Below are 13,449 nucleotides of genomic sequence, written 5' to 3' on the forward strand. Positions count from 1 at the left end.
TTTCTAAACCTTAAGAAAACATGAGCAGCTCAACTAGTCAGAACTGGAAGTGATTCCTAAAAAGAGGTAGGCTGTGTGGAGTTTTTTTTTTTTTTTTGTGGGGTGGTGGATGATACTCTCTAAACAATGTTGTGTTTTTATTTGCCTTAAAGTAAAGCCTTAAAATACGTGAACTAATAATAACAATAATCATTTTCGCTTATTTAACAAGGCTAAGTCTGACTGATTTTCCTGACCAAATATTGTTGGAACTCTTCCCAAGTTTTGATCGTGTTTTGTTTCCCCCCCCCCGCACTTGATTTTCAAGCAAGTGTGTAACAAAATGCGTATTCTCACTTCATAAATGTGTGGTGGAATGGGAAATTTCAAGCATTTCAAGGCCAATAAAAGCCACCACATCAAATGAAACATCGCGGATCAAAAGAACCAACGCATGGACATTTTTTCCCTATATACATTCTAAAAAGGGGGGTAGTCTTCCACGCTTGATTATGCCCTGAGTCCTGCCCCGCTCCTGCGATTGGCTGGACGGACACTCATGGGGGGAAAGTTTGAATAAAATACAAGAGCATGGCACCAGTGTTGTCGTTCAAGCTTGTGTGCTTGGTCCAGCAGCGCTTGAGTTGAGCTTGGTAGATGGGCAAACGGTTGTAGTCGCACTCTTTGAAAGATTATAATATATCCAGACAACTCAGCGGACTGTAATTAATTTAAAAGGACTTTTTAAATTTAGTTGACATTCAATTGAAGCGTTTCTAGGAGCGGGTGCCACGAGTTGTGACGTCTTTTAAAACAGTGCGTAATTGTCGTTTCTTTCTCAGCTGCATCGGTAACAGTTTGTGTTTCCCCTGACGAGACGTTGCTTTTTGAAGACAGAACATCTCACATCTCCGGGATAAGATGACAGCGATCAGAATGCTTTCATCAGTGCTGGTGCTGGTGCTGATGCAGTCCGGAGCTCTTTGCGCACGGAGGTTTCGGGGTGGCCGCAACCCACAACCACGACGCACACCACCACCTCCTCCCACATACCGGGCGGATCGGGGTGACACCACGGAGAGCTTCCCTCTGGATTTCACCGCCGTGGAGGAGAACATGGATAACTTCATGACACAGGTGAAGAACCTCGCGCAGTCCCTCTACCCGTGCTCGGCGCAGAAGCTCGACTACGACATGAAGCTGAACCTTTTGGGGAACACATCGGTCACCTGCAACGATGGAAGTCCTGCGGGGTATGTACCAATTTAGAATACACGTGTACAGCGTGATCTATCGTATGAGTCGAGCGCCAGGGTCAGCTGTGCAGCAGTGCGACCTGGAGCTATAGGAGCAATTGTTGTTTAGCTTCAGCAGGGCTCAGCCCTCGCTGCTGGTCATCCTGCTACCCAAAGTAACGCGCATCTGGCCTGAGGACAACAATGGTCGTCTGAGCGGAGATTCCTCTTATTGGGACTGGTTTTTTCAAAAATGTTTTTCCTCTATAAATGATAAATAACCAAAATAAATGGGAGGGATTTTCAAAAGAGAGCTATGCCCCCAGGACAGAATAACGGGATGAGATAAACAGCTGCTTTGCGTCAGCTAAGCGTGAAATTTGCAGGATAGCCACATGGCCTATGCTTCATTTCCTTTGCTTCAAATTAGAATGCAGGGTTTGCTCTGCAGAAAGTTTAGATTTAAGTTTTCAGACCCCAGTCCATCTCTCTATCTCTCTTTGATTGCAGAGTGTATACGCACACTGCTGGATTATGATTTTACAGCCGTTTAACAGTATGTGTTATTTACTTGGCTACTTTAAAACGTGTACTATTTGCTCTTAATGGCTCCTGGTAGTGTCTGGTAAAAATATATATATTTTAGTCTATGGTCAATGAGGTAAACAATAGATCACTTCATTTGTTTGCCATGATATCCACTGTTGACATTGTTGTAAAGCAAAAACCCATTTGGCAGCAAGAAAGGCTGAATGATTTAAAGCGATAAGCCATGGCACTAAAAGCACATTAACATCAGACAGATCCACTGCCTCTTATATTGTATAGTACACAAACAATCCTCAGTCATATGGACTCTTCAAGTCAAGTTGAATACTGTAAGTTAAACTGATTCCTGTACAAATAATACTGATAATTAAGGGAGGTGGAGATGAATCAAGTAAGAGTTAGTTGTAAAAGTTGTTATTTTTTACATGCACGGTCCAAAGACGGTGGATCTCTCATGTCTCAAACTGTTAACATATCATTCTGCACAAACTGTACCACAATGAAAGAACAGTATTTAAAATGGTATGCCCCTAATAGGCTTAATATAGCAAAACTATTGAAAAGCACAACCACAACAATGTTGTGCAGTCATTATTATTTGAGAGTATTATATAAATGCTTTACTGTCAAGGATGTCTGTTCCATATCAGGAGGCTTTGATGACGTATCTGTGCATAATACCTTATCTGGGACCAGTTCAGTGAAGGGCAGACTTTGTTTTTTATACGTCTCTTTATGGATTTACTATCCTGTCTAATTCCTGTAAAACCCCGAAGTGCCTGGTGGAGAGAGCTGTCTGTTGGTGCGGTAAAGCTCTCAGCTCTTTAGAGACGCAAGGGACAGTTACTGGCAGATGGCCGTTTCATTCACCACCGTGGCTGTTGTCAGTTGAGATGCTAATCCGTCATCTACCAACAGTGGGGTTTTTTTTCACAGAGGTATTGTTACAGTAACAGATAAACAAGGATGCAACAAGTAAAATCATTCACGGGACAGTGTGTGATTCACTTTCTGGAGTCACACTTGTTAGAGTGAGAGTGATGATGCACCCTCTTGGCTTGTTCAGCTTTGCCAAGCCCGCCTTCACTTTGTTGTTTGGAAGTAGTGAGTAGAGTGCAACTGTCTTCAGCCTACATCATTGACTGTGCCTCGCAATAATAGCACACGGCATTAACGGCAGCCAAAGTGTGATTCAGAGTCTGAGGAAACAGCTCAGAGCTTCAGCCAAGTCTGTTTTCTTTTAAGTCACTGAAGTTTTTTTTGGCAATCCCTCCGGTTTAGTCATTGGTAAAGTCGGGTGGATACTGATTGAATAATATATGAAAAAATAAAAATAAAAAAATCTTTCAGCATCACAGTCGCACATATAAAAATCCTGTTGAAAAGAGGATGATGAAGCGTCTGACTTGAGAAGGTCCTGCAGAATGCGCATGCCCTCTTCTGGACTGACAACATACAGCACACGTCTTCTATACATATATATTCTATAGCGTGCATTAACTTCTTGTTACGATTTTAACCTGGCACAAAAACATTTGGGTGCAGCAGATGGGCATTATCTTGGACATATATGGATCCCAAAATGAAAAAGACAGTCTGCGTGTGTTGACATCTAAACACGTCGATTGAGCTGTTTCATTTTACCATATCTCTTTATCATCACTGCGGGCCGGAGCCTTGATTTTATCCATGACGTGTGTGTTGATGAATGCTGATCAGAGCGATGATGTCTACGATGGATTACATTAAACATGAGGAACACCGTCTGTAAACTACAAACAGGATAATGGAGAGTGTATCTCCTGTTTGATCAATTTCCTGAGTGCTAAACCGTACACATAACCTCGTTGTTCTCTCCTGTGTACTCCTTGGATATATATTGGCGAAATGGCATTTGTTGCTGTTGTCGGTCACCTTGCAGAGATAGGAATCAACAACAGCATAACAAGATATCTTTGTTTGGCTTACAGTGATGGTGTCCTATGTGTTTATATTTCATACTTGGATACCGTCACTGATGGTAGAAACAGCGCAGATATTCTTTTTCAGTGTTTATCTCATGTTTCACAATTGTGGAATGTGGTTTTTATCTATTTGTTGTTTAGATACATTGTTATTCAGGCGGTGTAAAATAAGCCTTAAGGGTATTTAGTATCACATTCGCATATATTAAAGCATTATCGACACGTCTGCTATGATGTGTTGATTTGATATTCTTTGGTCTCCCATAGGTACTACCTGAAAGAATCCCGGGGCAGCAGACGCTGGTTGATATTCTTAGAGGGTCAGTATTAATATAACTCATGTCATTATGTTTCTCTTTGATGAATAATTCTAGACAATGTGTGTGATACACTCCCTGTGTGTTGTTGTTGTTGTGTGTATCTATGTCCAGGCGGCTGGTACTGCTTCAACAAGGAGAACTGTGACAGCCGATACGAGACGATGAGGAGACTGATGAGCTCATCCAAGTGGCCCCAAACTAAAACAGGTCAGCTTCAGCTATTTTGTGTACTTCACTATACGCTCCCATAAGCACCCCTGTTGCTCCACCTGTGACCTGAAGAAGCAAATCCCCGTCATAATGTAGCTGCGGTGTAGGGCTACCTGGCGCCCGCTGCTGTAGGAACAGAGACGCTTCCCTCTCTCATTGCAGTTTAATAACTGTAATCCACGTGGTAATGATGATGAGGAGGAAGAGGATGTGTCTGGGAGTGCCAGGATGGCTAATGATACATGTTGATCCGTCTCTGCAGGCACAGGGATCCTGTCTCCGCTGCCTGAGGAAAACCCTCACTGGTGGAACGCCAACATGGTGTAAGTTGGCTAATGTTTGTGTGTTTATTGAAGCTCAATTTTGAATCACAGCTGGGAACTTTAACTGTATGTTGGTGGTGCAGGTTCATCCCGTACTGCTCCAGCGACGTGTGGAGCGGCGCTACAGCCAAAACAGAGCAGAGTAAGACATCACTGACTCATCAAAACAAACCTAACGTGTAACCCTCTTTTAAAAAAAACCAAGTTATTCTAAAGTTCTACTCTCTCTGTGTTGCGTGTAGGTGGTTATGCCTTCATGGGCTCACTGATTATTCAGGAGGTTGTGAAGGACCTGCTGAACAAAGGTCTGGACAACGCAAAAGTTCTCCTCCTAGCAGGGAGCAGGTGTGTTCACGTGTGAACATTTTGCTTGTGATTTCAAATAAAAAATCGTAGACATTTCACTCAATTCCTGTACAGGTGTTTGTTAAGAATATGTCATATTTAATGCGTGCAGTGCGGGTGGTACTGGGGTCCTTCTGAACGTGGACCATGTGGCAGAGCTGCTGGAGGGCCTGGGACACACCGGGATACAGGTGCGAGGCCTGTCTGATTCTGGCTGGTTCCTGGACAACAAGCAGTACCACTGCACGGACTGCGTGGACGCTGTCAGCTGTGCCCCCACGGAGACCATCAAGAGAGGCATCAAGTACGGGAGCCAGCGAATATTATCATAAAGAGACAAAAGGATTTGTGAGATGGACTTATTTGAGTACGGTGACGAGATCATCGGGTGGCTAACCTTGACACCGTGTATCCTATCTTTTCACCTGTCCCATCAGGTACTGGGGAGGAGTGGTACCAGAGAGGTGCAGGCAAACCCATGAAGGAGAGGAGTGGAACTGTTTCTTTGGATATAGAGTCTTCCCATCAATAAAAAGTGAGTTTGGGGTCTCATTCTGTACCTGTTTGGCACAGAGTAGACATATACTATCCTGTATGTATATATGCACAATAATCTTACATTCATCTTTGTCCATTCTGCCTGTGCAGGCCCTGTGTTTGTTGTCCAGTGGCTGTTTGATGAGGCCCAGTTGACAGTGGACAACATCCAGCTGACAGGCCAGCCTGTGCAGGAAAGCCAGTGGCGCTACATCCAAAACTTGGGCATTGAGCTGAGGAACACGCTCAAAGATGTCCCGTAAGGCTTCGTCTCTTTCAGGAGGAGAATTTAAATAGGATTATTGCACGGATTCCCATTGGTTTATGTGTTGTTGCTTTCTATTCGCAGGGCTATGTTTGCTCCAGCATGTCTATCACATGAAGTTATCACCAGAAAGTGAGTATGATTTAATTTACAAGCCCCCGTCATCCCAGTGCATCATCACCAGCGGACACGAAACTTTGTGTCCGAGACTCTCTACTTGTGAGCTGACAGCGCCCTCTTGTGTTGTGTTCTAGTTACTGGATTGACGTGCAGGTTAAAGGCACCTCCTTGCCCCGGGCCCTGCACTGCTGGGACCGCAGCCTCAACGACAACAGGAACAACAAGGCCCCACCCAAAGGCTGCCCCGTACATCTGATCGACAGCTGCCCGTGGCCACACTGCAACCCCACCTGCCCCACCATCCGAGACCAGTTCACCGGACAAGAGATGAACGTCATTCAGTTCCTCATGCACATGGGCTTCGACGTGCAGAAGATGGCCCAGCAGCAGGGCATGGACCCCAGCAAGCTACTGGGCATGCTCAGCAGCGGCAGCTAAAGGGACACACATACAAGCAGCATCTCCAAGCTAAGCCCAATGCAGGGCTGGCTGGTCTCTCTGGCCAGTCTCCCATGGCTGATACCTCCAACTCCACCTTCACAACCCGTTCTACCTATAGTCAACTCCCCTCTGACCTCTTGTTTACTTTAGTTTTCGAGCCTCAGCCAAACACAGTGGCTTTTATTTGTCCGACAATCCCTTTTTCCTGACAACTGGTGACAAGTACGGGGGCAACACGCCACCACGACAAGGCACAACTCTCTGCTACTCTCCATTTAAATTATCTTTTGCTTTGTAAAAGAAAATAATTATCACAGATGTAATCCAGTTTTAAGGATGCTCGTTGTTTTATTCATTTGAATATTATTTTCATCCTTCCATAGATTATATTTAGTCATTGTTTTAAAAAAAGAAAGAAAACACAATGACGTAAGGATGCTGTCTTTGTTCAGTTGTCAGTATAGAGTATATAAGGGTCTAATTTAAAATAATAACTGAAACCTGAGACTGAAACCACAAAAGCCTTCATCGAGGCAGTAACAGATAACAGATAGGATAAGATGAGAAAGGCACTGGATCAGAAAGGAAAGCTTGTATTTACTTTTAAAATAATTGAAAGAACGGTAGCGAGACACAAATACTCCTCTAATCCGCTCATGTTATAAGAACAAGTTGGATTGACATGGATGTTTTTTTTTTCAATTCATTGTGTTTTATTGGCCCGAGTGTAACAAAGACACTATTGCCAAAAGCACCAAGTAATAATGACATTTTCATGAATATTGCAGAAAACAATAGGCTTCTGAAATGAAAGCAGCAAGCAGACAAATATCAAATGTTATTCCTTGCTGAAGAAAGTAGCCAAAAAAATAACAAAAGACAGACAATGCTCCAAAAATATATATTATTGTTGTGATTATGTGGGTTAAGAGAAAAGATTAAGGTAACTCATACATGATAGTGTTGACATCTGAGTGGCGTAGTTTCAGTTTGGACCGCTGTGAAGACGCCTGAATGGTCGGGTTAGTCGTCTGCTGAAGCTGAAGTGGACCCGAGAAACACTTTAAAGGTCTATCAGTAGCGATACATACACCACAGTGCCATTACATCTAGTCTATACCTCTTACTCACAGGCCGCATCATCTCAAGAGGACTGTTCAAACCCCAGACATTCATGCTATAGGTCAGTATCGCAGCAATCCTCAGATCGATGCAACGAACATTTAAAGGGAGACAAATTACGTGTATTGTATATTTTTTTTGAGTATTTGTATAGGTTCTTTCAAGTGTTCACTATTGTAACTCCCTTCTTATATTTCATAATAGAGATCACTTTTTAATATAATGACAGTGTTGTACGTAATGATGTTTTTAAAGGACCTCTATTTCGCATCACACCAGAGAAGGAAACGTATTACTACTTGTAATTTTATTCTGTAACATATTTTTTAACAGAAAAACAAAAAACTCAAGCTGCATTGGTAATTTACATATTTATTTTGTTATGTAAATCATATTTATAAGTGCTATTTTCACAGAGAAGTGATTCTTTGTAAATTGTAAATACATTGTTTTTTCTCTTCGTGTTGATTGCATGTCTTTGTATCAGACCTAAAAGAAAAGACACATTACATATACTACAAGGTAAATATTGCTGTGCAGTCTTGTTGTTATTATTAAGAGGAGTAGTAGTAGTAGTATTTGTACAATTCTCATTCCCATTTTACACTCGCCGCACAAAAACCTTCAGCAGGTGGTAAGGTCAACAGCTCCCTCAGGCTCCCGACACAGTCTGTCACCATTTTGACATATCTGATAATAGATATGAGGCTTAGTGTACAATCTGTCGGGTTGAAGTTTTTTTTTTCAGCACCTTATATTTTTGCAGCTTTCCGTAAATCTCAAGAACTGTGGTCGATCTCCAAAAACAGGGAAATATTTCCGAGCAGGTGAAGTGAAAGTGAGAAAATGTTGGCGTTTTTTATTTTGATTGACAAATGACCCAAAACTAATAGGAAATTACCTGATGAACTGATAACATCACACTTTGTATAACCAGTCTACAATACATCTTCTAACATTACACATACACAAGTCAATGCAAGGCACTGGGCTAACCATCGGGAGCAGTTGGGTTCGGTTTCTTGCTCAAGGACAGCTCGACATGTGGAGGGGGAGCCGCTAACCCTGCGATTAATGCTCGCCCCGCTCTACCTGCTGAGCTACAGCCAGCTTTACACATCAAGTGTGTCACATTCCTAGTTTGGGCCACTTTGATGTGCCAAACACAGTGCTAAAATATAACTTCCAAGAGAAACAAGAGGTCTAGAGCCCGCTGACTGTTTGCAGCTACACTTACTGGACTATAATCACATCAGAAAAAAGAACACAGATATATCAAAAAGTACAAAACAGCTTATTTGCAGTCTCAGGAACTGGCCAATAGGAATATTGCAGCTGTTTTTGGTGATTACTCTCAGCTATTGGAAGTGTGTTTCTGCTTAAGGGTTTGCGATAGATTGTAGTCTCAATAGTCTGTTTCCCTTGCAAAAGTTTAGGAAGCAACTATGACACGCTGTTCCATAGTGAACGAGAGATAATTAGCTGTATAATTCATATATTTCATGAAATCAATCAGCTCTAGACCTCTCCATACGACCATAATATCCTCCATGTATCATTTCTACAAAGCGATCTTGAACTATAATGTGCTTTGGAGTGAGTTAAGAATGAATTTCTCAGCATAAGAAGCATAATTAGCATCATTTTCTCAAAGCATAGGAGGGGACATACTGTACGCACTGCCCATTGGGGGCTTGTTAATGGATTTTGTAGTTCGGGCAGGCCACAAAAAAACAGGTAATATAGGACACAGAGAAAGTAGGATTTGGCTGAAATATACCAGACTTCACATGCTGTCAAATGAATATGTTCACCTTACACACTGTAACAAAAAACATCACAGCATACTAATACCACAGGTTAAAGTATTTTAAGTAACTACTAATTTATTTCCACTTCTCGCCTAAATGCATCGCTCAAATCTGCAATCACATAATCATAATCATCCCTCTGGACCTGTATGTAATTGCTGCCTCTAATGGGAGTCTAAGCCTCCCTCCCTGTCATTACAGCGGTATAAATGCCAGTTTCTTACCGAGGGTGCTCTGACTCAGCCTCTCTGGGTGCTCCCTAGAAATACGACTCCCACACTGCCTGCCACATGTAGCCTCCCACCCCTCTGTTGAATATAGACCCCCTATTTATAGAGCTGGCGAGGCCTGTATCCTGGGCTCGGCTCAAACTTTCATTTAAACAACCACCCCTTTGCAGTCCACCGAGTGCACACTGACACACACAGGAGGGAGAGGGTGTGTGTTTGTGAGAGCAAGAAAGAGTGGGAGACTCAATCCAAGAGGCAAAAGGAGACAGAGACAGCAAGACAAAGAGCAAGAGACACAGCCAACAGTTTGAGTGATTCTGATGAGCAGTTCAGGGCCTACGGTGAAGAGATTACTAGGACCGAATCACTGAGTAATGGAACTTGACTGACAGGACAACAAACTAGTCCACCTGTTCGGCACTGGGGGCTATTGTTGGAAGATTAATCACTGGATATGACTTTTAGAGGACCTTACTCCACTTTGAACTTTTGATACACTGGACAACTTGATGATTGAAGAGAGCAAGCAAGGGAAACCAAGATTTATGAGGACGAACACGACAGCTTTGAGTAAGACCAGGATCAAATACTTCCTCTCTAAAACATTTTTAAAACACTATAAGAAGGACTGATACCAGTGTGTGTGTACCAATGTGATTTACAGAAATTATACTCTGTGTTCATAGTTTATAGACTTGTGCAGCCGAGTAGATGTTACTTTAGAAACAAACAAAAAAAATACACAATATATCTTATTTCAAGCTCTAATTAAATATCCTTTACTAAAGCAAGCTACTGTTCTAACTTCTACATAAGAGTGTACAACTGTGACTTGATCTTACGCACACTACTGTAATTACAAAGCAAACTCGGGGAAGAACTACAGACATTTATAATTAAGGACCATCTATAAAAAGGCACCCAAGGAAAGGGTGAGGTCTGTGACGAAAAAAAAGAAAGAAAAAAGAGTCAGCCACAAGGACACCAGGACAGAGAACAGGACGTCAAGGAAAAAAACAGCTGCCTCTGCGAGACAACACACACACCATGGATTCTAATGGAGGACACTACCTCAACAAGGAAGCTGTGCTGTCACCTCTAGGTGCAGCCCGAATGTGCCAGCTGCTATTCGGCTGCACCATAATGTCCCTTGTGTCCCACGGCGCGGACTACAGCGCCACCTACGGAACCTTCTGCATGTTTGTGTGGTGCTTCTGCTTTGCTGTCACACTGGTCGTGTTCGCCATGGACATCACGCGGCTCCACTCGTGCATGCCCATCTCCTGGGATAACTTCACCGTGGCGTTTGCCATGCTGGCAACGCTCATGTACATCACGGCCTCTGTGGTCTACCCTGTTTACTTCCTCCAAATGGAGTGCCCCGATGAGGACTGCGAGGCCCAAATCTACCGCATTGCCGTCACCGTCTGCTCCAGTCTCTGCTGCTTCCCCTACGGTGCTGAGGTGGTCCTAACTCGAGCCAAGCCGGGGGCTGTGGTGGGTTACATGGCCACCGTGTCCGGGCTACTCAAGGTGGTCCAGGCCTTTGTGGCCTGCATTATTTTCGGAGCCCTGGCCAACGACAGCGAGTACACCCTCCACATTGCCACCCAGTACTGCGTGGTGGTGTACAGCCTGTGCTTCTCTGTCACTGTCGTCGTGGTCATACTGACCGTTTCTGGTCGGACCTCTGCCCTGCGGTTCCCCTTTGATCGCTTTGTGGTCGTCTACACCTTCTTCGCTGTGATCCTCTACCTCAGCACTGCACTGATCTGGCCCATCTTCAGCTTCGACAAAAAGTACGGCACCACTACTCGTCCCGAGGACTGCCCACGGGGAGACTGTCCCTGGGACAGTAAGCTGGTGGTGGCAGTGTTCACCAACGTCAACATGATCCTATATTTCGTAGACCTCGTTTACTCCCAGAGGATTCGCTTTGTCTCCAGCTCTGCTGTCTGAAACCCTCCTCCCCCAAAGACTGTTTGGATTCAGAAACAAATGAAGAAGCTTTGAGTCAACATTATGCTCTCCACATGCAGGTCTCCGTGAAGGAATAATTCCCTCCATAGATCCATGGTGTCATATCTATGTGTGGCATTTCTTTTATCATCAGTATTTTTATAGAATTTTTCCTGTAGGCAGCAAAACGGACAGTATTACCCCCTTTTATAAGCTTAAAAGGCCTTTGCCCACTGCTGCAGTGACCTACCAGGGAGTCTGCCAGGTGCACCAACGAGCTGATCTCAGCATCTTTGTCCACAGAGGACCCTGGGAAGTATGTCCACCTCAGCACCAAATAGGCTCCAGATACCTTTGGTGGTGGCATACAGGACGGACCTATGGGAGTGTGGGATAATGTTTAAAATATCAGAACAGTGTTATGTCAGACTACAGAGGCTGAACAATGTATTTATGTATTAATATATGCATTCAAATGTATGTAAAGAGTAAAAAGGATGAATATATATATCTCATAGAGATGAATAGCATATGTTAAATCTACAGTATGCACTGAACTTTGCTTTTGGTTTCAGCTTTCAAGCCATTATGTCTTCACTAATGCCAAAGGTTGAAGTTCATTTGTCATCCACTGAATGTTAAATGTATCTAATACATGAATTTACTTTGACAGCAACATTTTATTTTATTTGGGATAAGCACAGTCAAGTAGTGTAATCTCATCTTTTGCTATATTTCTGATGTGTTCCATGTTTATTAAAAATGTTATCAAATTGTATGTTTTACTGATCTTTTTGATTTCTGTATACTTTGCATGAAGTAACGCACGGTCTAAATTGAAATGTGAACCTTAGCGCTCAACTTTCAGAAGGCAGAAGACTCCTCTATTACACAGGCATCATAAATCTCATTTGTAAATTGGCAAAGGTTCAAATCAAAAATGAAATTGGTAGTTATGTTGATTAAAGTACATATGATTCATAGCCTGATTAAATCAGATGAACGTGATACTTCAATATGTGCAGTAGAGTCATTTATAAACCTGTTAAATGGCATGTACTGTTAGAAAACAGTTTCCTGCGAAGCATTTTTGTTGGTTGCATGCTTCCACACAAAATTGGTGAACAATTTAAAGTAGGCTTATTTAGTCAATTATATGTGCTTCACACCTACTCTATTTAAATGGCCTTTGTTACGTTCCCCGATCTGGCATCTAAGGGATGCGGGGAGTAACGGTGTTATTTTCCCGGGGAAAGAGAGACTGAGCAACGATGACGGTTAACAAAAAGAGTATTTATTATAAAAGGGCTAGCTGCTTGCACGGCAGCAAAAGAAAACTACTTTCTTATAAAAAAAAGAAAGCGACCCTAGACATACAACAACAGCCCACACGGCTGGAACAAAGGTGCAGCGCACACACACACGTAGCTCCACCACTACGCCAAAAGGGTTGTCAGCTCACGCACACAGCCTCACTACTGTGGTCTGCCCCAAGAGAGAGATTGTACTTCAGGAGATCCTCTCCTTTTAGCCACCAGCCACAGCTAATCGCGATTGAACGCAGCCACGTCCAATCAGCTGCTGCAGCTGGCATCCGGGACAGAGGGTGGAACCCGAGAAGACACTGAGGAAACAGGGGGAGAGCACAAACACAACACGGCACGCAACACTCCCTCCCATAAAACCAAACATCTGTTTGGCCACAACCAACCCCCACCAGACATTCATTCACATTATCACAAAAAAAACCACACAGAAGGAGACATATAGGAAACGTCCTACAGATTGATTTGACCGTTTCCTTACTCGCTTGTGCGATCCACTTCCGCATCACCACACCACTTTCTGTTATGAAGGACCACCCACCACTGTCCTCACCGGTGACCTCACCCGCCGCGGCGAAACACCTTGCCAAGGCTGGATCACTTCCTTGGGCGCGGATGACCGTCTCACCTGTCACTGGCAAGTCCACTTTTGGACCAGCAGTGGACTTTTCTCCACCGTTAGGGTCTTATTGAGACCCAGTCTCAGATAAAGGA

General features: G+C 43.4%; 2 protein-coding genes across 2 annotated transcripts; both read left to right on the forward strand.

The window, feature by feature from the left end:
* The first annotated feature begins 900 nt into the window (after positions 1–900).
* Positions 901–6,285, forward strand: notum1a (notum, palmitoleoyl-protein carboxylesterase a). Its single transcript, XM_076080394.1, has 11 exons — positions 901–1,232; positions 3,995–4,047; positions 4,159–4,254; positions 4,520–4,580; positions 4,664–4,722; positions 4,823–4,925; positions 5,038–5,229; positions 5,363–5,460; positions 5,574–5,721; positions 5,812–5,859; positions 5,982–6,285. The coding sequence occupies exons 1-11, from the start codon at positions 901–903 to the stop codon at positions 6,283–6,285; spliced, it is 1,494 nt and encodes a 497-aa protein (XP_075936509.1).
* Positions 6,286–10,498: 4,213 nt separating this feature from the next.
* On the forward strand, positions 10,499–11,410 carry myadml2 (myeloid associated differentiation marker like 2). Its single transcript, XM_076080404.1, has one exon. It carries the CDS (start codon positions 10,499–10,501, stop codon positions 11,408–11,410), a length of 912 nt encoding a protein of 303 aa, XP_075936519.1.
* The last annotated feature ends 2,039 nt before the right edge of the window (positions 11,411–13,449 follow it).

Source organism: Anarhichas minor, unplaced genomic scaffold (assembly GCF_050575085.1).
Source record: "Anarhichas minor isolate MPS153535 unplaced genomic scaffold, ASM5057508v1 ptg000007l, whole genome shotgun sequence".
Taxonomy (NCBI): Eukaryota; Metazoa; Chordata; class Actinopteri; order Perciformes; family Anarhichadidae; genus Anarhichas; species Anarhichas minor.

Excerpts from the sequence above, each read along its gene's own strand:
- notum1a (XM_076080394.1), top strand. The coding sequence starts at position 901 with ATGACAGCGATCAGAATGCTTTCATCAGTGCTGGTGCTGGTGCTGATG. Across the intron at positions 4,255-4,519 it reads GTGGCCCCAAACTAAAACAG|GCACAGGGATCCTGTCTCCG; the intron begins GTCAGCTTCAGC and ends CCGTCTCTGCAG. Across the intron at positions 5,860-5,981 it reads CATGAAGTTATCACCAGAAA|TTACTGGATTGACGTGCAGG; the intron begins GTGAGTATGATT and ends GTTGTGTTCTAG.
- myadml2 (XM_076080404.1), top strand. The coding sequence starts at position 10,499 with ATGGATTCTAATGGAGGACACTACCTCAACAAGGAAGCTGTGCTGTCA.